Raw genomic sequence first — 13054 nt, forward strand, 5'->3', positions numbered from 1 at the left:
CGGTTAAAATCTCTACTACTATTAAGAACGGAAAGTGGACACGTGGTGGTACCACATCTTCACCCCGCGTCCCACTGTGTCGGCGTCGTGCCCTGTTGACCCATGCTCAGCATGCTCTCAGCTACTGCCCTATAGACCCCAGCGCCTGTGCAGCCACCAACAGACCATACGTATCTTAGGGTTTAGAAATAAACAGAAGCTAACCAACAGACTACACATACCTTAGTATTTAGAAATAAATAATAATTATACTTAATAAATATCTTAATACATATTTATATAATATATTTAGTGTCCCTAGTAAAAGCACCGTAACTGGCAGTGATTTATTAAAAGAACTGAAATCTGTGTGGAATCTCTTCAAACGGTTACCCACGCGTTGTCCCACGGTTTCCCTCCTTCTCCTCCACAGGTTGGGTCAGAGCCTACCGCGTAAACGGCCTGAAAACGAGCTAGCCGGGCTTGAGCCCTGAGCCACCAAGTATATAATTGTACATCACGATTCACAAAACCCGCAGCAGGGCAGGGGCAGGCTGCTAGTTACAGCCTAGACACGGCGCGGCGAGTGCAGGTTGGCAGCTAGCGACGACGACCTCGCCGGCCGACGACATGGGTAAAGGCGGGCCGCGGCCGGCCGAGGCCAAGAAATCGGCGCCGGCGCTGCGGTCGCTTGCGTCGGTGTTCATGCACGCGGACGTCGCGGACGTGGTGCTCATGGTGCTGGGCCTGGTGGGCGCCATGGGCGACGGCATGTCCACGCCCGTGATGCTCTTTATCACCAGCCGCATCTTCAACGACCTCGGCAGCGGACCGGGCCTCCTCCAGGAGTTCAGCTCCAAGATCAACGAGGTAGATAGAATACATTCCGTCTCGATCTCTCGCACCTCCGTTCATCCGTCCTAGCCAGTAGCCAGTGTCAACGACGCCATAGCTGACGTCGTTACCTACCTCTCCTTCTCGACTGTACCAGAACGCGCGGAACCTCGTCTTCTTGGCGCTCGGCAACTGGCTCATGGCGTTCCTAGGTGAGCCGGCGCTGCACACGCACGCACCCATGCCAATGCCGCCGGCGGTGGCGCGCGGCGGTTTGATTGGTTTGCGCGCACACGCACCGCGTGCTGACTGACAATCGTTGTGTCGTCGTCGCTGTCGCTGGCATACACGCAGAGGGGTACTGCTGGGCGCGCACGGCGGAGCGGCAGGCGTCGCGGATGCGGGAGCGGTACCTGCGGGCGGTGCTCCGGCAGGACGTGGAGTACTTCGACCTCAAGGTGGGGTCGACGTCGGAGGTGATCACCAGCGTCTCCAACGACAGCCTGGTGGTGCAGGACGTGCTGAGCGAGAAGGTGCCCAACTTCGTGATGAACTGCTCCATGTTCCTGGGCAGCTACGCCGTCGGGTTCGCGCTGCTGTGGCACCTCACGCTGGTGGCGCTGCCGTCCGTGCTGCTGCTCATCATCCCGGGCTTCATGTACGGCCGCATCCTCATCGGCCTCGCGCGCCGGATCAGGGAGCAGTACACGCGGCCGGGCGCCATCGCCGAGCAGGCCGTCTCGTCCGTGCGCACCGTGTACTCGTTCGTGGCCGAGCGCAGCACCATGGCGCAGTTCTCCGCCGCGCTCCAGGAGTCGGCGAGGCTCGGCGTCAAGCAGGGGCTCGCCAAGGGCGTCGCCATCGGCAGCAACGGCATCACCTTCGCCATCTGGGCGTTCAACGTCTGGTACGGCAGCCGCCTCGTCATGTACCACGGCTACCAGGGCGGCACCGTCTTCGCCGTCTCCGCTGCCATTGTCGTCGGTGGCTTGTAAGTGACGTGTGACCGTCATTTCATCAGTATGATGTGATCTGCCTCTGCTGCATGTTTACTTATATCTATAGATGACGACGACGCCATTAACGAATAACCACGCAGAGCTCTGGGGTCCGGTCTGTCCAACGTCAAGTACTTCTCCGAGGCGAGCTCGGCGGCGGAGAGGGTCCAGGAGGTGATCCTGCGGGTGCCCAAGATCGACTCGGAGAGCAGTGCCGGCGACGAGCTGGCCAACGTCGCCGGCGAGGTGGAATTCAAGAACGTGGAGTTCTGCTACCCGTCGCGGCCGGAGACCCCAATTTTCGTGAGCTTCAACCTGCGCGTGCCGGCGGGGCGCACGGTGGCGCTGGTGGGCGGCAGCGGGTCGGGGAAGTCGACGGTGATCGCGCTGCTGGAGCGCTTCTACGACCCGTCGGCCGGGGAGGTGACCCTGGACGGCGTGGACATCCGGCGGCTGCGGCTCAAGTGGCTGCGCGCGCAGATGGGGCTCGTGAGCCAGGAGCCGGCGCTGTTCGCGACGTCCATCAGGGAGAACATCCTGTTCGGCAAGGAGGACGCCACGGGGGAGGAGATCGTCGCGGCGGCGAAGGCGGCCAACGCCCATAACTTCATCTCCCAGTTGCCGCAGGGCTACGACACTCAGGCAAGCTATTTACCACACCAGCCCACCACTTTTGCAGCTGGCGTATGCATGCAGTCGTTTCGTTGGCTACACTTTTCTGCCTGCTTTTGCGTGCACACTAGTACTAACAATGCCTAAATGTCCCGTGGAATTTATGCTCTAATTTTTTTCCTGGTTTTCTATGGAGCACTGAGGTGTTTAGGCCCACCGTCCACCTCATACAGTACTCACTGCTCCACAAATATTTGTTGTTATAGTATTTAATTATGCCGGTCAAACTTAAATTTAACTAGCTTATTTAGAGAGTATATTATCAACATATATTATCGACATTTGTATCTTCGAACAATGTTACTATAAATATAGATTCAAAGATCTATCTAATGATACTAATTATGTACTATAAAATTTAAAAAAGTCCTATATAAATATGATCAAAGTTAAAAATGGTCGACTTCTAGAAAAGTAAGAACAACCAACATTTGTAGATCGAGGGAGTAAATGCTACAGAGTATTCCAAATTTTAGTGAAAAGAGTCATCATGATATTCTAGGTTCCCAATTCAGAAAGGTTGTATATGTCCGACTGGATGTAGAGACCAGAGGTAAAAAATATCATTCTCTAAAAAACAATATTCCTTTCCTTTTTTTAAAAAAAGTTATTGATCAATTTGTGAAAGTAAAGCTGACATGGGAAACAACTCAAGAGTCAGAAAGGCAAACCACTTACTCAACAACACTCGAAAAATAGAAAGGGCAGCCCAAGGCTAAACTGCTTCAAGAACTAAACTGAAACAAACATGCCCTAACAAACAGATTTTCACTACATAATTCAACAATGGTTAGGTGGCCACTGGCCAGTCCACGTGGCTTTGGGATCCAATAAGCTCGTCACTAACTCCTCCACTATTTTAGTTTCCTGTCTGCTGTGCATCATTTTCATGCTGATCCAAAGGAACTTCTAGTTGTTCAAAGGAATAGAAAAATTTTAAACAAAGATAGGGTAGGAGTGCAGGTTGGCTTTGGAAGCAACAGCTTTTGTTTCTAGTGTCGCATTCCCCATTATCTGGAGGCAACACTACTCCAGCAGTTTATTCTAGTGCTGGCTAGCTAGACTAGAGCTGCTGGCAGGCATGCTAGGCGCCGCACCGCTGGCTCAGGACATGGGTCACTGGGTCCTGCCTGCTGTGCCTTCAAAGAAATCTGAGTGCTCTCTGCACTGAGCTCTGCCCACTGAAACTGTTGAACTGTCACAGTGAAAAAAAAAATCAGTTGAACAAAGTGAATATCTAAGTAGAGCTGGAAATGGGTTAGACCGTACATGGTTGTATCAGTAACTATTTAGGCACCGAGATCAAATTAAGTTTACTCATAGCCTGGCCTGTCTGGATGAATAGGAAGACTCGAATAGGAGGAGCACTCACCTGGAGCATGTCAAAGTAGGTAGCGAACAGCCCATCTCCAGCTTGGCAGCTTTTCAGTGAAGAGTTAAAAAAAAGAGTACTAGTATATGACTGTTTAAATAGAAGAGGGTTTAGGGCATGTCTAGAAGCACCCAGTTTTTAAAAAACTGGTTTATAAAAACTGGATTGTTTCCAAACAAACCAATTTATGCTCTAGTTTATAGAAACTGGATTCCTAATTTCTTAAAAACCAAAAAGCTGGTCTCCTCTAGCTAAAACCAGTTTTTTTCCGTTTAATTACATCATACCCTTGTTGATTTTATAGAATTTACATCTATTGCCACTGTTTTTTAAAATAGAATATGAGTAGGTTAGTCATTTTATATCAAAAAAACCAGAAATTGGTTCCTTAGAAACTGGGGTTCCAATCACCCTCACCCAGTTTTTTGATAAACTAATTTCTAAAAATTGGAGATAGAAATTGGTGTTTTAGAATTTGGTGTGCTTCCAAACAGACCCTTATGCAAAAGCGAGTGGATAAACAGCACTATACTCATATAGTGAAGAAACCAAAGTACCAAACCACCCACTCCACTCAAGGAACTGGAGGCTGAAATAAGCTCAAAATTTGGCACCTAACGAATTAGGAAAAATAGAAAATGCAACATATAGGGGTGCCATTACATCATCTACATTGAATAAAGAACATAACATAAAGAAAAAAAGTAAAAGATGGAAATACAGGTGGCCACAGAGATACCTGAAACCTAGAAAACTGCTTGTAGTGGGCAGTCATAGTCCTCATTGCGGTTCGAGCATAATTCCTCAAGAGTGCCGGTTGCTTTGGCCAGAAGATCTCTCATTGCCGGTTCAGCATACATCCACATCTCTGCTAGAAATTCCATCCTGTCCACTAGAGAATAGTAGCTGAACCCTGTACTGCTAGCTGCCGTGCCAGTATTTCTAAGGCTGCTAAGCACACCACTTCAATTACAAACCCTTTTCAAATGTTGAGGGATCAGAGCACACACTTTACAGGATTGCTTATGTTAGGACCTAGGAGTCATAGAAGATTGAGTGGCGGCCCCAAACTGGGAAAGTGAGAATGGTTAGCCGTTAGCCCACCACTCCGTGGTCGATGGACGCATCAGAAGACAAATGGCCAGAACCTCTTTGCAATTCTAGTAACCTGGAAAAGGGTTGCCAGCCAACAGTTTTTGGTGTGCCAACTTTCCTAGTGAACAGGATTTCACTGAGGTCCTGTCACACAATAATAACTTTGACAGCAATACGTGAGGCAGAGATTGGCAGAAGAAAGTGCCCGTGCTAGTATCTTTGTAGTGGCACAAGTGCTTTCCGCCATGAGAATTTAATATGTAAAAAGAAAAGCCAAAATGATTCAGGAAAGGAGATTCTTTCCCAGATTGTTGCCACTATCACAAACTGTGATTTGAAAGATAATGATTACAAAAGTGGGGGGGGGGCAAGCATTTTTCGGGCTGCCTAGCTATCCCAACATGGGACTTCTGCCATCCCCCAGCAAATAATGGAAGATCCCTCAAATGATATCAGACTCGGTGGCAAGCATGTAAACCTGAAATGTTTCTTTCATGTCCAGACACCCACCACAAGCAAATTCTACTGTGTGCAAACCACAGGTGTGGGGCACTGAAAACTAGCTCACGTTAGACTTTGATGTGGGCAGAACTCTAACAAGATGACCTGATAGGTACCCAGAATATCCTATCAGTTGGGTATTTCACCACTGTATTATTGTGAGTTTGACAACAAGAAAGGGACACTTTGCCACAGAACTTTCATTTTTTTCCATTGTTCATAATCATGCACTCACGAAAATACCACAGGAAAGTGTCCTAGATAATGAGAAACAGCTCTATTTTAGCAGCGCACCTACAGTTAAGCTGTGCCAACATTTGGTGCTGTAAACCATGGACAATTCTCAATGAACATGGTTACTTTCCTATAAATAATGCACAAGTAGCATCAGTGTATCTAGAATTAGAGTGGCCAGTGTGACTTAAACTGTAATATTTTTAGGGTAACTATGATGACATTTCATATTAACATCCATAGGAAAAGGACAATAACTTATTTCACTGGTCGCTGAGTTCAGTCCTCAGTTTGGTATTTATTTGGTTAAGGGGAATAAATACATGTCATGAAAACATAGAATGGTCAACTCAATTAATATAGAAGGTTAACTACACATTGAGACGACAAATAAATGGGATTTTCAACCTGAAAATACAAAGTGTATCCTTGTAATTGTGATATTAATGTTACTTACCAGATAACTAGACATCTATTTCAATTATAAATATGGATAGATATCAAAGAAAAATCTTGAAAAAAAATGCACTTACCTTCAATTCACCTTATCACATCAGTTTGCTTCAGAAATGATAATTATCTGCACTCAGCTACAATTATGTTGGCCTTGAACAACTTGTATGAGCTATGAGTCAAAGGACTGAGAGTGGCCTTAGTGACGATAGACTGACAACAGAAACAACAGGGCGAGTTAGCTCCAAGAGTAAAATAATGTATCTGCAAATGACTCAAACATCCGATGTGAATAAACATTGTCTTGTATTTTTCGAGAACAATATTTTCTACAGTAATCTTGCTACCTCACTTCAGAACAAATTATCTGGTTCAAATGAAAGAGAGTTATTGCATGTCACTACTGTAGACCGAGAACCGAAGCACTTTAGAAATACTGCAGTACAATATGAGCACCAAAGTATACTGAGAAATCACCGGCAACAGTTTTGATCTGATAGGCCTATTCCCATCAGTGGTGAACTTTGTTTGCCACTGAGAGAGCTTCAATCAGTTACAAAAGCAAACTTGTTGGGTGTAACAAAATATGACATTACACGAAAGCGTGAGATTTGAGTCTGAGAGGACAAAACATTGATACAAATGTAGCAGTGTAATGGCCGCAATAATATCACCAACTATATGTATATACACAAGAATTTTCAACATGTTCACAAAGAAAAGTAAGGAAATCTCAGATCTACCCGTATCCACCGTCTCATCACTAAAGATGGACATCTAACCATCCTATAGAAACAAAGATTTTTCCTTCCAATGATAGATTATTTTCCAAGTTTTCTAAACAACTTATGGAAGGTAAATTTTTTAAGAGAAGACCAGGATAACCTTTTTAAACAGTAGACTATTAAGCTAGAGCATTCAAAAGAAGATAGCTGTAGAATTCAAAAGGAAGTTTTACTCCCACATCATCACAAGAAGCTAGAAAGATATTACTGTAAAAAAACAACCGAAGCTAGAAGGGTGCCATCAAGCAGAATGTGATCGGATAGACTGTACATACATGTTGATTTTCATAGTTAATCTTCGACAAATTCTGAAATGAAAAGGGAGGGTCATAAAAACAACAGTTGATACAATGAATTTATGCTTAGCACTCTACCAAAGCAAACTTTGATTATGATTTTGTCGATATAATTGACAGATAAGAAGAGTGTAAACATGTTGACATTGTGTAAATCAACAAACATGGACTAGAATGCTTCCTTATGTGAAATATAAGTTGTCTCCACTCTGACACCCACCATGTCCCAAAAAATAGGTGGGTGAGCGTGGTGTCCAAATGTCTGGAGGACAGAAGCAGAGGATTGCTATTGCCAGAGCTATCCTTAAGTCACCCAAGATTCTCCTGCTTGATGAAGCCACAAGTGCATTGGACACAGAGTCAGAGCGTGTTGTGCAAGAGGCACTTGACCTGGCTTCTGTTGGCAGGACAACCATTGTCATTGCACATCGGCTCTCCACAATCCGGAATGCTGACATGATTGCTGTGATGCAATACGGTGAGGTCAAGGAGCTGGGATCCCACGATGACCTCATTGACAATGAGAATGGGCTCTACACATCTCTTGTCCGCCTTCAGCAGACCAGAGATTCAAGGGAGGCCAATCAGGTTGGTGGAACTGTAAGTACATCTGCTGTGGGGCAATCTAGCAGCCACAGCATGAGCAGGAGGTTCTCTGCAGCTAGCAGGTCAAGCTCAGGACGGTCAATGGGTGACGCAGAAAATGATAATATTGCCGAGAAGCCAAAGCCTCCCATCCCATCATTCAGGAGGTTACTGATGCTTAATGCACCAGAATGGAAGCAGGCTCTGATGGGAAGTTTCAGTGCAATTGTGTTTGGAGGCATACAACCTGCATATGCATATGCCATGGGCAGCATGATCTCAATCTACTTCTTGGCAGACCATGATGAGATCAAGGACAAAACAAGGACCTACGCACTCATCTTTGTTGCTCTTGCAGTGCTCTCATTCTTGATCAATATTGGGCAACATTACAACTTCGGTGCCATGGGGGAATACCTCACAAAGAGAGTGAGAGAACAGATGCTTGCAAAAATCCTCACTTTTGAGATTGGGTGGTTTGACCGTGATGAGAACTCCAGTGGTGCCATATGCTCACAACTTGCCAAGGATGCCAACGTGGTAATTATACGAACCAAAGATAAGCTTATGCAATATTATTAAAAGAAATAGTACCTGACAATACATATACATTTTTCGGCAGGTGAGGTCTCTTGTGGGTGATCGAATGGCTCTAGTGATCCAGACAGTTTCTGCAGTTCTCATAGCCTGCACTATGGGTCTGGTGATCGCTTGGCGTTTGGCCCTTGTCATGATAGCAGTGCAACCCCTTATCATTGTTTGCTTTTATGCTCGCCGTGTCTTACTGAAGAGCATGTCCAAGAAATCAATACAGGCACAATCTGAAAGTAGCAAGCTAGCAGCTGAGGCTGTCTCCAATCTCCGCACCATCACTGCTTTCTCATCTCAGGACCGTATCCTACGCCTCTTTGACCAAGCACAAGATGGGCCACGCAAGGAAAGCATCCGACAGTCATGGTTTGCAGGACTGGGCCTTGGCACCTCCATGAGCCTCATGACATGCACATGGGCCCTAGATTTCTGGTATGGTGGCAAGCTCATGGCTGAGCGTCACATAACTGCAAAGGCACTCTTCCAGACCTTCATGATACTAGTAAGCACAGGGCGTGTGATTGCAGATGCAGGTAGCATGACAACAGACCTTGCTAAGGGTGCTGATGCAGTAGCTTCAGTATTCGCTGTTCTTGACAGGGAAACCGAAATTGACCCTGATAACCCTGAGGGGTACAAACCAGAGAAGCTAAAAGGTGAGGTTGACATCAAAGGAGTTGACTTTGCATACCCATCAAGGCCAGATGTGATTATATTCAAAGGTTTCTCCTTGAGCATCCAACCAGGCAAGTCAACAGCCCTTGTTGGGCAAAGTGGTTCTGGTAAGTCGACTATCATAGGTCTTATAGAGAGGTTCTACGACCCACTTAGGGGGGTAGTGAAGATCGATGGCAAAGACATCAAAACATACAATCTCAGAGCCCTGCGTCGACATATTGGATTAGTCAGCCAAGAACCAACACTATTTGCAGGTACAATAAGAGAAAATATTGTGTATGGTACAGAAACAGCAACCGAAGCAGAAATTGAGAATGCTGCAAGGTCTGCGAATGCACATGACTTCATTAGCAACCTCAAGGATGGATATGACACATGGTGTGGTGAGAGGGGTGTGCAGCTCTCAGGAGGCCAAAAACAACGCATTGCAATTGCCCGTGCCATCCTGAAGAACCCTGCAATCCTGCTACTGGATGAAGCTACAAGTGCACTGGACAGCCAGTCAGAGAAGGTGGTACAAGAGGCATTGGACCGAGTGATGGTTGGCAGGACAAGCATTGTGGTGGCACACAGGCTCAGCACAATCCAGAACTGTGACCAGATCACTGTGCTTGAAAAAGGAATTGTTGTGGAGAAGGGCACACATGCATCCCTTATGGCTAAGGGTCCCTCTGGAACATACTTTGGATTGGTCAGTTTGCAACAAGGAGGCAACCAGCACTGAGTTTTTTTGCATGAGAACACAGCAGTACTTACAAATTTGTTGCTCCAATCAAATGATGTATTACTTTGGATCAATCTGCAAAAGATATCTAGCCTATTCCAACTAGCTTGGGACTGTAAGCTTTGTTGTTGTTGATGATGAAAACGCGAGATGGCCCAGCAGGCGATTGAAATTTCTGTGACAGTGGGGTGTTTTTCTTCCCTTTGTTCTATTAGCACTGTAGCACACATAAGTCTGACGAGCATATAGTTTCTTGATATAACTGTTGGACATGTATTGTAGTTGTGCAACGGCCAGGAAATCTCTGATAATATGTACATTAGGTATTATTTCATCTTATTCTCTACTGACTTTTGTACTCGAAATTATTACATTAGCTTTTATTTTATCTAATTCTTTTGCGAATTATGTGTTTGAAATTTTTATGCCTATTGACAATGCCTGGTGCAGCGGTAGAGTCTAACGTCTGTAACCGGAAGGTCCTGGATTTGAGCTCCAGCCTCTGCATATTATGCGGGTAAGGCTTGACGCTTAAAAATACTTTGCGCTTAAAGATACCCTTTCTCAGACCCTGCACGGTACGGGAAGTCTACGGCACTGGGTACGTCCTTTGATTGACAATGAAGATTAGTATATTCCTAAATCCATGGTGGCAGAACAGATACAAACAAGAAAACACACACACAAAACAATTAATTGAGCACAAGCTATCTTTTTAAGTATCATCTTATAGGTTTCAGGTGCACATCCTAATTAAAACCATTTAGGATGACCTAAAGTTAAACTGAGGTTTGTCAGGCTAGCAATAGCGCATATGTATGCTACGTTGCGATCAAGCAGGCAGAGTAGTAGAAGGGGTTTCTCTGAAGCAAGCAGGCGGCGGCCGAGCTCAACAATGTCGACGGGCGATGCAAAAGAGACAGCGCTAGCAAAACTGCAAAGAGAGTCCGAAGCTCCCTGTGCCGTCCCGTCCTGTCCTTGAGGAGGCCAGCTGCTGATGCTCAACGCGCCAGAGTGGAAGCAGGGGCTGGTTGGGAGCTTCAGCGCGATCGTCTCCGGAGACCTTAGAGGGTGTTTTGGTTCGAGTAATAACGTCCGTCAGGTCAGGTCAATAGGTAACCGATACATGATAGGTAAAAAAAATTTGATATCTATGTGTATTTTATTGGGTTATTTATTATACTCAGCGGTTATGGTGGGTATGATTATATTCTCTCTTGCTCCATACCCACTATCTACCTGATAGAAAAGCCAATAACATATGATATGTGGGTCTGAATTAATGGAGTGTTTGGTTTGAGGAATGATGTAGTCCATCATCTTCTCGCTCCTCATTTTTTTTGTTTGGTTTGTGGAATGAAGTGAGTTAATCCATCACCACCTCATTCCTCATAGTTAGTTGTTTAGTACTAATATGTGGAATGGAGTCATCCTACCAAATATAAGGAATGGACCCATGATGCACCACTTCATTTTGGATAAAGTGATTCATCAAACCAAACACCTCATAAATGACTTATTCTGTCTCATGTATGAGCTTGTATGATGTTGTCATTTAATGTTGAATGCTATTAATCTTGTAATAAAATTATATTGGGTTCGATGAATTTGTCATGCTGATACAAAGATAATATGTTATTTTAGCATCTTTCAATATTAATGAGGTATGTTGGTTTCACCAATTTATATTCGGTACTTACTTTTGCAATTTAAATCATCTTGTCTATTGTAATGTTAGTGGGTATAGGTATCATATTATAGGTCTCCTCTGTTCTTTAGAAGCCAATAGTGTAAGTAGAGATAGAGAGAGATATTCACAAACCCCAAAACACAATTCGATGCACGTTTCGTTGGAATCCATATCTCATGCAGTTGGGCCGCCGTGGAGGACGCCGGCGCCATTTTGGCATTTGGGAGGACGCCGAGGAGGGTCGCTCCCAAGTCCCAACGCAAGGAAGGAAGGAAGGAGGATCTGCGTGAGACACGTGGCCGAGCCAACAGTGTGCCAGACAGAGCTGAGTCTTGGCTGTACACAGCCAAGCTTTTTGCGCCTGTTTTCTTTTCTTCTTCTTTCTGTTTCTAACACTTAGACAAGTATATTAGTACATAAAACCAATGTACTAAGGCTTAGAAACATACCTTTACTCATGATTTGCACTTTGTTCATCCATGGGCATAAATTCACATTTAAGCACTTGTGTTTGCACTCAATCACCAAAATACTTAGAAATGGCCCAAGGGCACATTTCCCTTTCAGGAGGGCGGAGGATGGGAGGAGGGGATGGTGCGGACGGGGCTGAGCGACACGGTGAGGGGAACGAAACGGTTGTTGGCAGGACACAGGGGTGGCAGAACACATGAGTGGCAGAACATGTCAGAGGTAGGCTACTATTGCAGCCTTAATAAATAGTATAGATAATGGGTAGTAGGTATGGGTATAGCTTTGTGTGCCCATTGGATACCATACACATTGCCATTTATAGTGTTGGTTCTTTAGAAGCCAGTAGTGTTAGTAGAGATAAAGAGAGAAGATATTCACAAACCCCAAAAACACAATTCGATGCACGTTTCGTTGGAAACTTGGAATCCGTATCTCATGCAGTTGGACCGCCGTGGAGGACGCCGGCGCCATTTTGGCATTTTGGGAGGAGCCGAGGAGGGTCGCTCCCAAGTCCCAACGCAAGGAAGGAAGGAAGGAGGGTGTGCGCGCGCGTCCGTCGACCGTCGTGTCATCATGGCCACGCGCTCGCGGGCGTGTGCGTGTCGCATCATCGTCCATCATGCGCGCGCGGGGTGGTGCTGGTGCAGGCGTTTATGGCGATCTATCGACCTACCCGCCTACTGTACGTGGCTGCGTGCATCACTCGTTCTGTACCGTGCACGTAATTGCTACGGAGCATTAGCGTGGACCCAGACCCAGCTAGCCAAACTTTAATCTTGACGGTGATTGGTGGCTGGTGGCTATGGGCTACCGGCTATGGCCAGGCAAGCTGCAGAACCAGCACGGGTGGCGACGCAACCCGATCGTGCCAGTGCAACTGCGAGTTGGCGTAGCCCAATTAATAAGTAGCTTGCATCGAAAAGCCAGGAAACGCGACGAGCTGTCAGCGGAGGAGCGACGAGCCTGTTTGGTTCAGCTTTATTCTGACCAGCTTTTCTGAAAATCTGGCTGTGAGAAGAATCTGGCTGTGGGGAAAATCTAAGTATAATTACGATTACGTGTGGAGAAAGATAAAGTTGTTCATAGGGCTCAGGAT

At 45.9% G+C, this 13054-nt stretch overlaps 1 protein-coding gene across 1 annotated transcript; it reads left to right on the plus strand.

Annotated features, from left to right (window-relative positions):
• Window positions 1-432: 432 nt before the first annotated feature.
• Window positions 433-10202, plus strand: LOC103654853 (putative multidrug resistance protein). The gene is made up of 6 exons (XM_008681676.3): window positions 433-849; window positions 971-1025; window positions 1168-1804; window positions 1913-2453; window positions 7457-8344; window positions 8427-10202. Exons 1-6 carry the CDS (start codon window positions 610-612, stop codon window positions 9795-9797), a joined length of 3732 nt encoding a protein of 1243 aa, XP_008679898.1. The 5' UTR covers window positions 433-609; the 3' UTR covers window positions 9798-10202.
• Window positions 10203-13054: the final 2852 nt, after the last annotated feature.

Source organism: Zea mays, chromosome 4 (genome assembly GCF_902167145.1).
Source record: "Zea mays cultivar B73 chromosome 4, Zm-B73-REFERENCE-NAM-5.0, whole genome shotgun sequence".
In the NCBI taxonomy this organism is placed as follows: Eukaryota; Viridiplantae; Streptophyta; class Magnoliopsida; order Poales; family Poaceae; genus Zea; species Zea mays.

Coding starts and splice junctions, on each gene's coding strand:
- LOC103654853 (XM_008681676.3), top strand. CDS start 610: ATGGGTAAAGGCGGGCCGCGGCCGGCCGAGGCCAAGAAATCGGCGCCG. Junction 1,805..1,912: donor GCCATTGTCGTCGGTGGCTT/GTAAGTGACGTG, acceptor ATAACCACGCAG/AGCTCTGGGGTCCGGTCTGT. Junction 8,345..8,426: donor TTGCCAAGGATGCCAACGTG/GTAATTATACGA, acceptor ATTTTTCGGCAG/GTGAGGTCTCTTGTGGGTGA.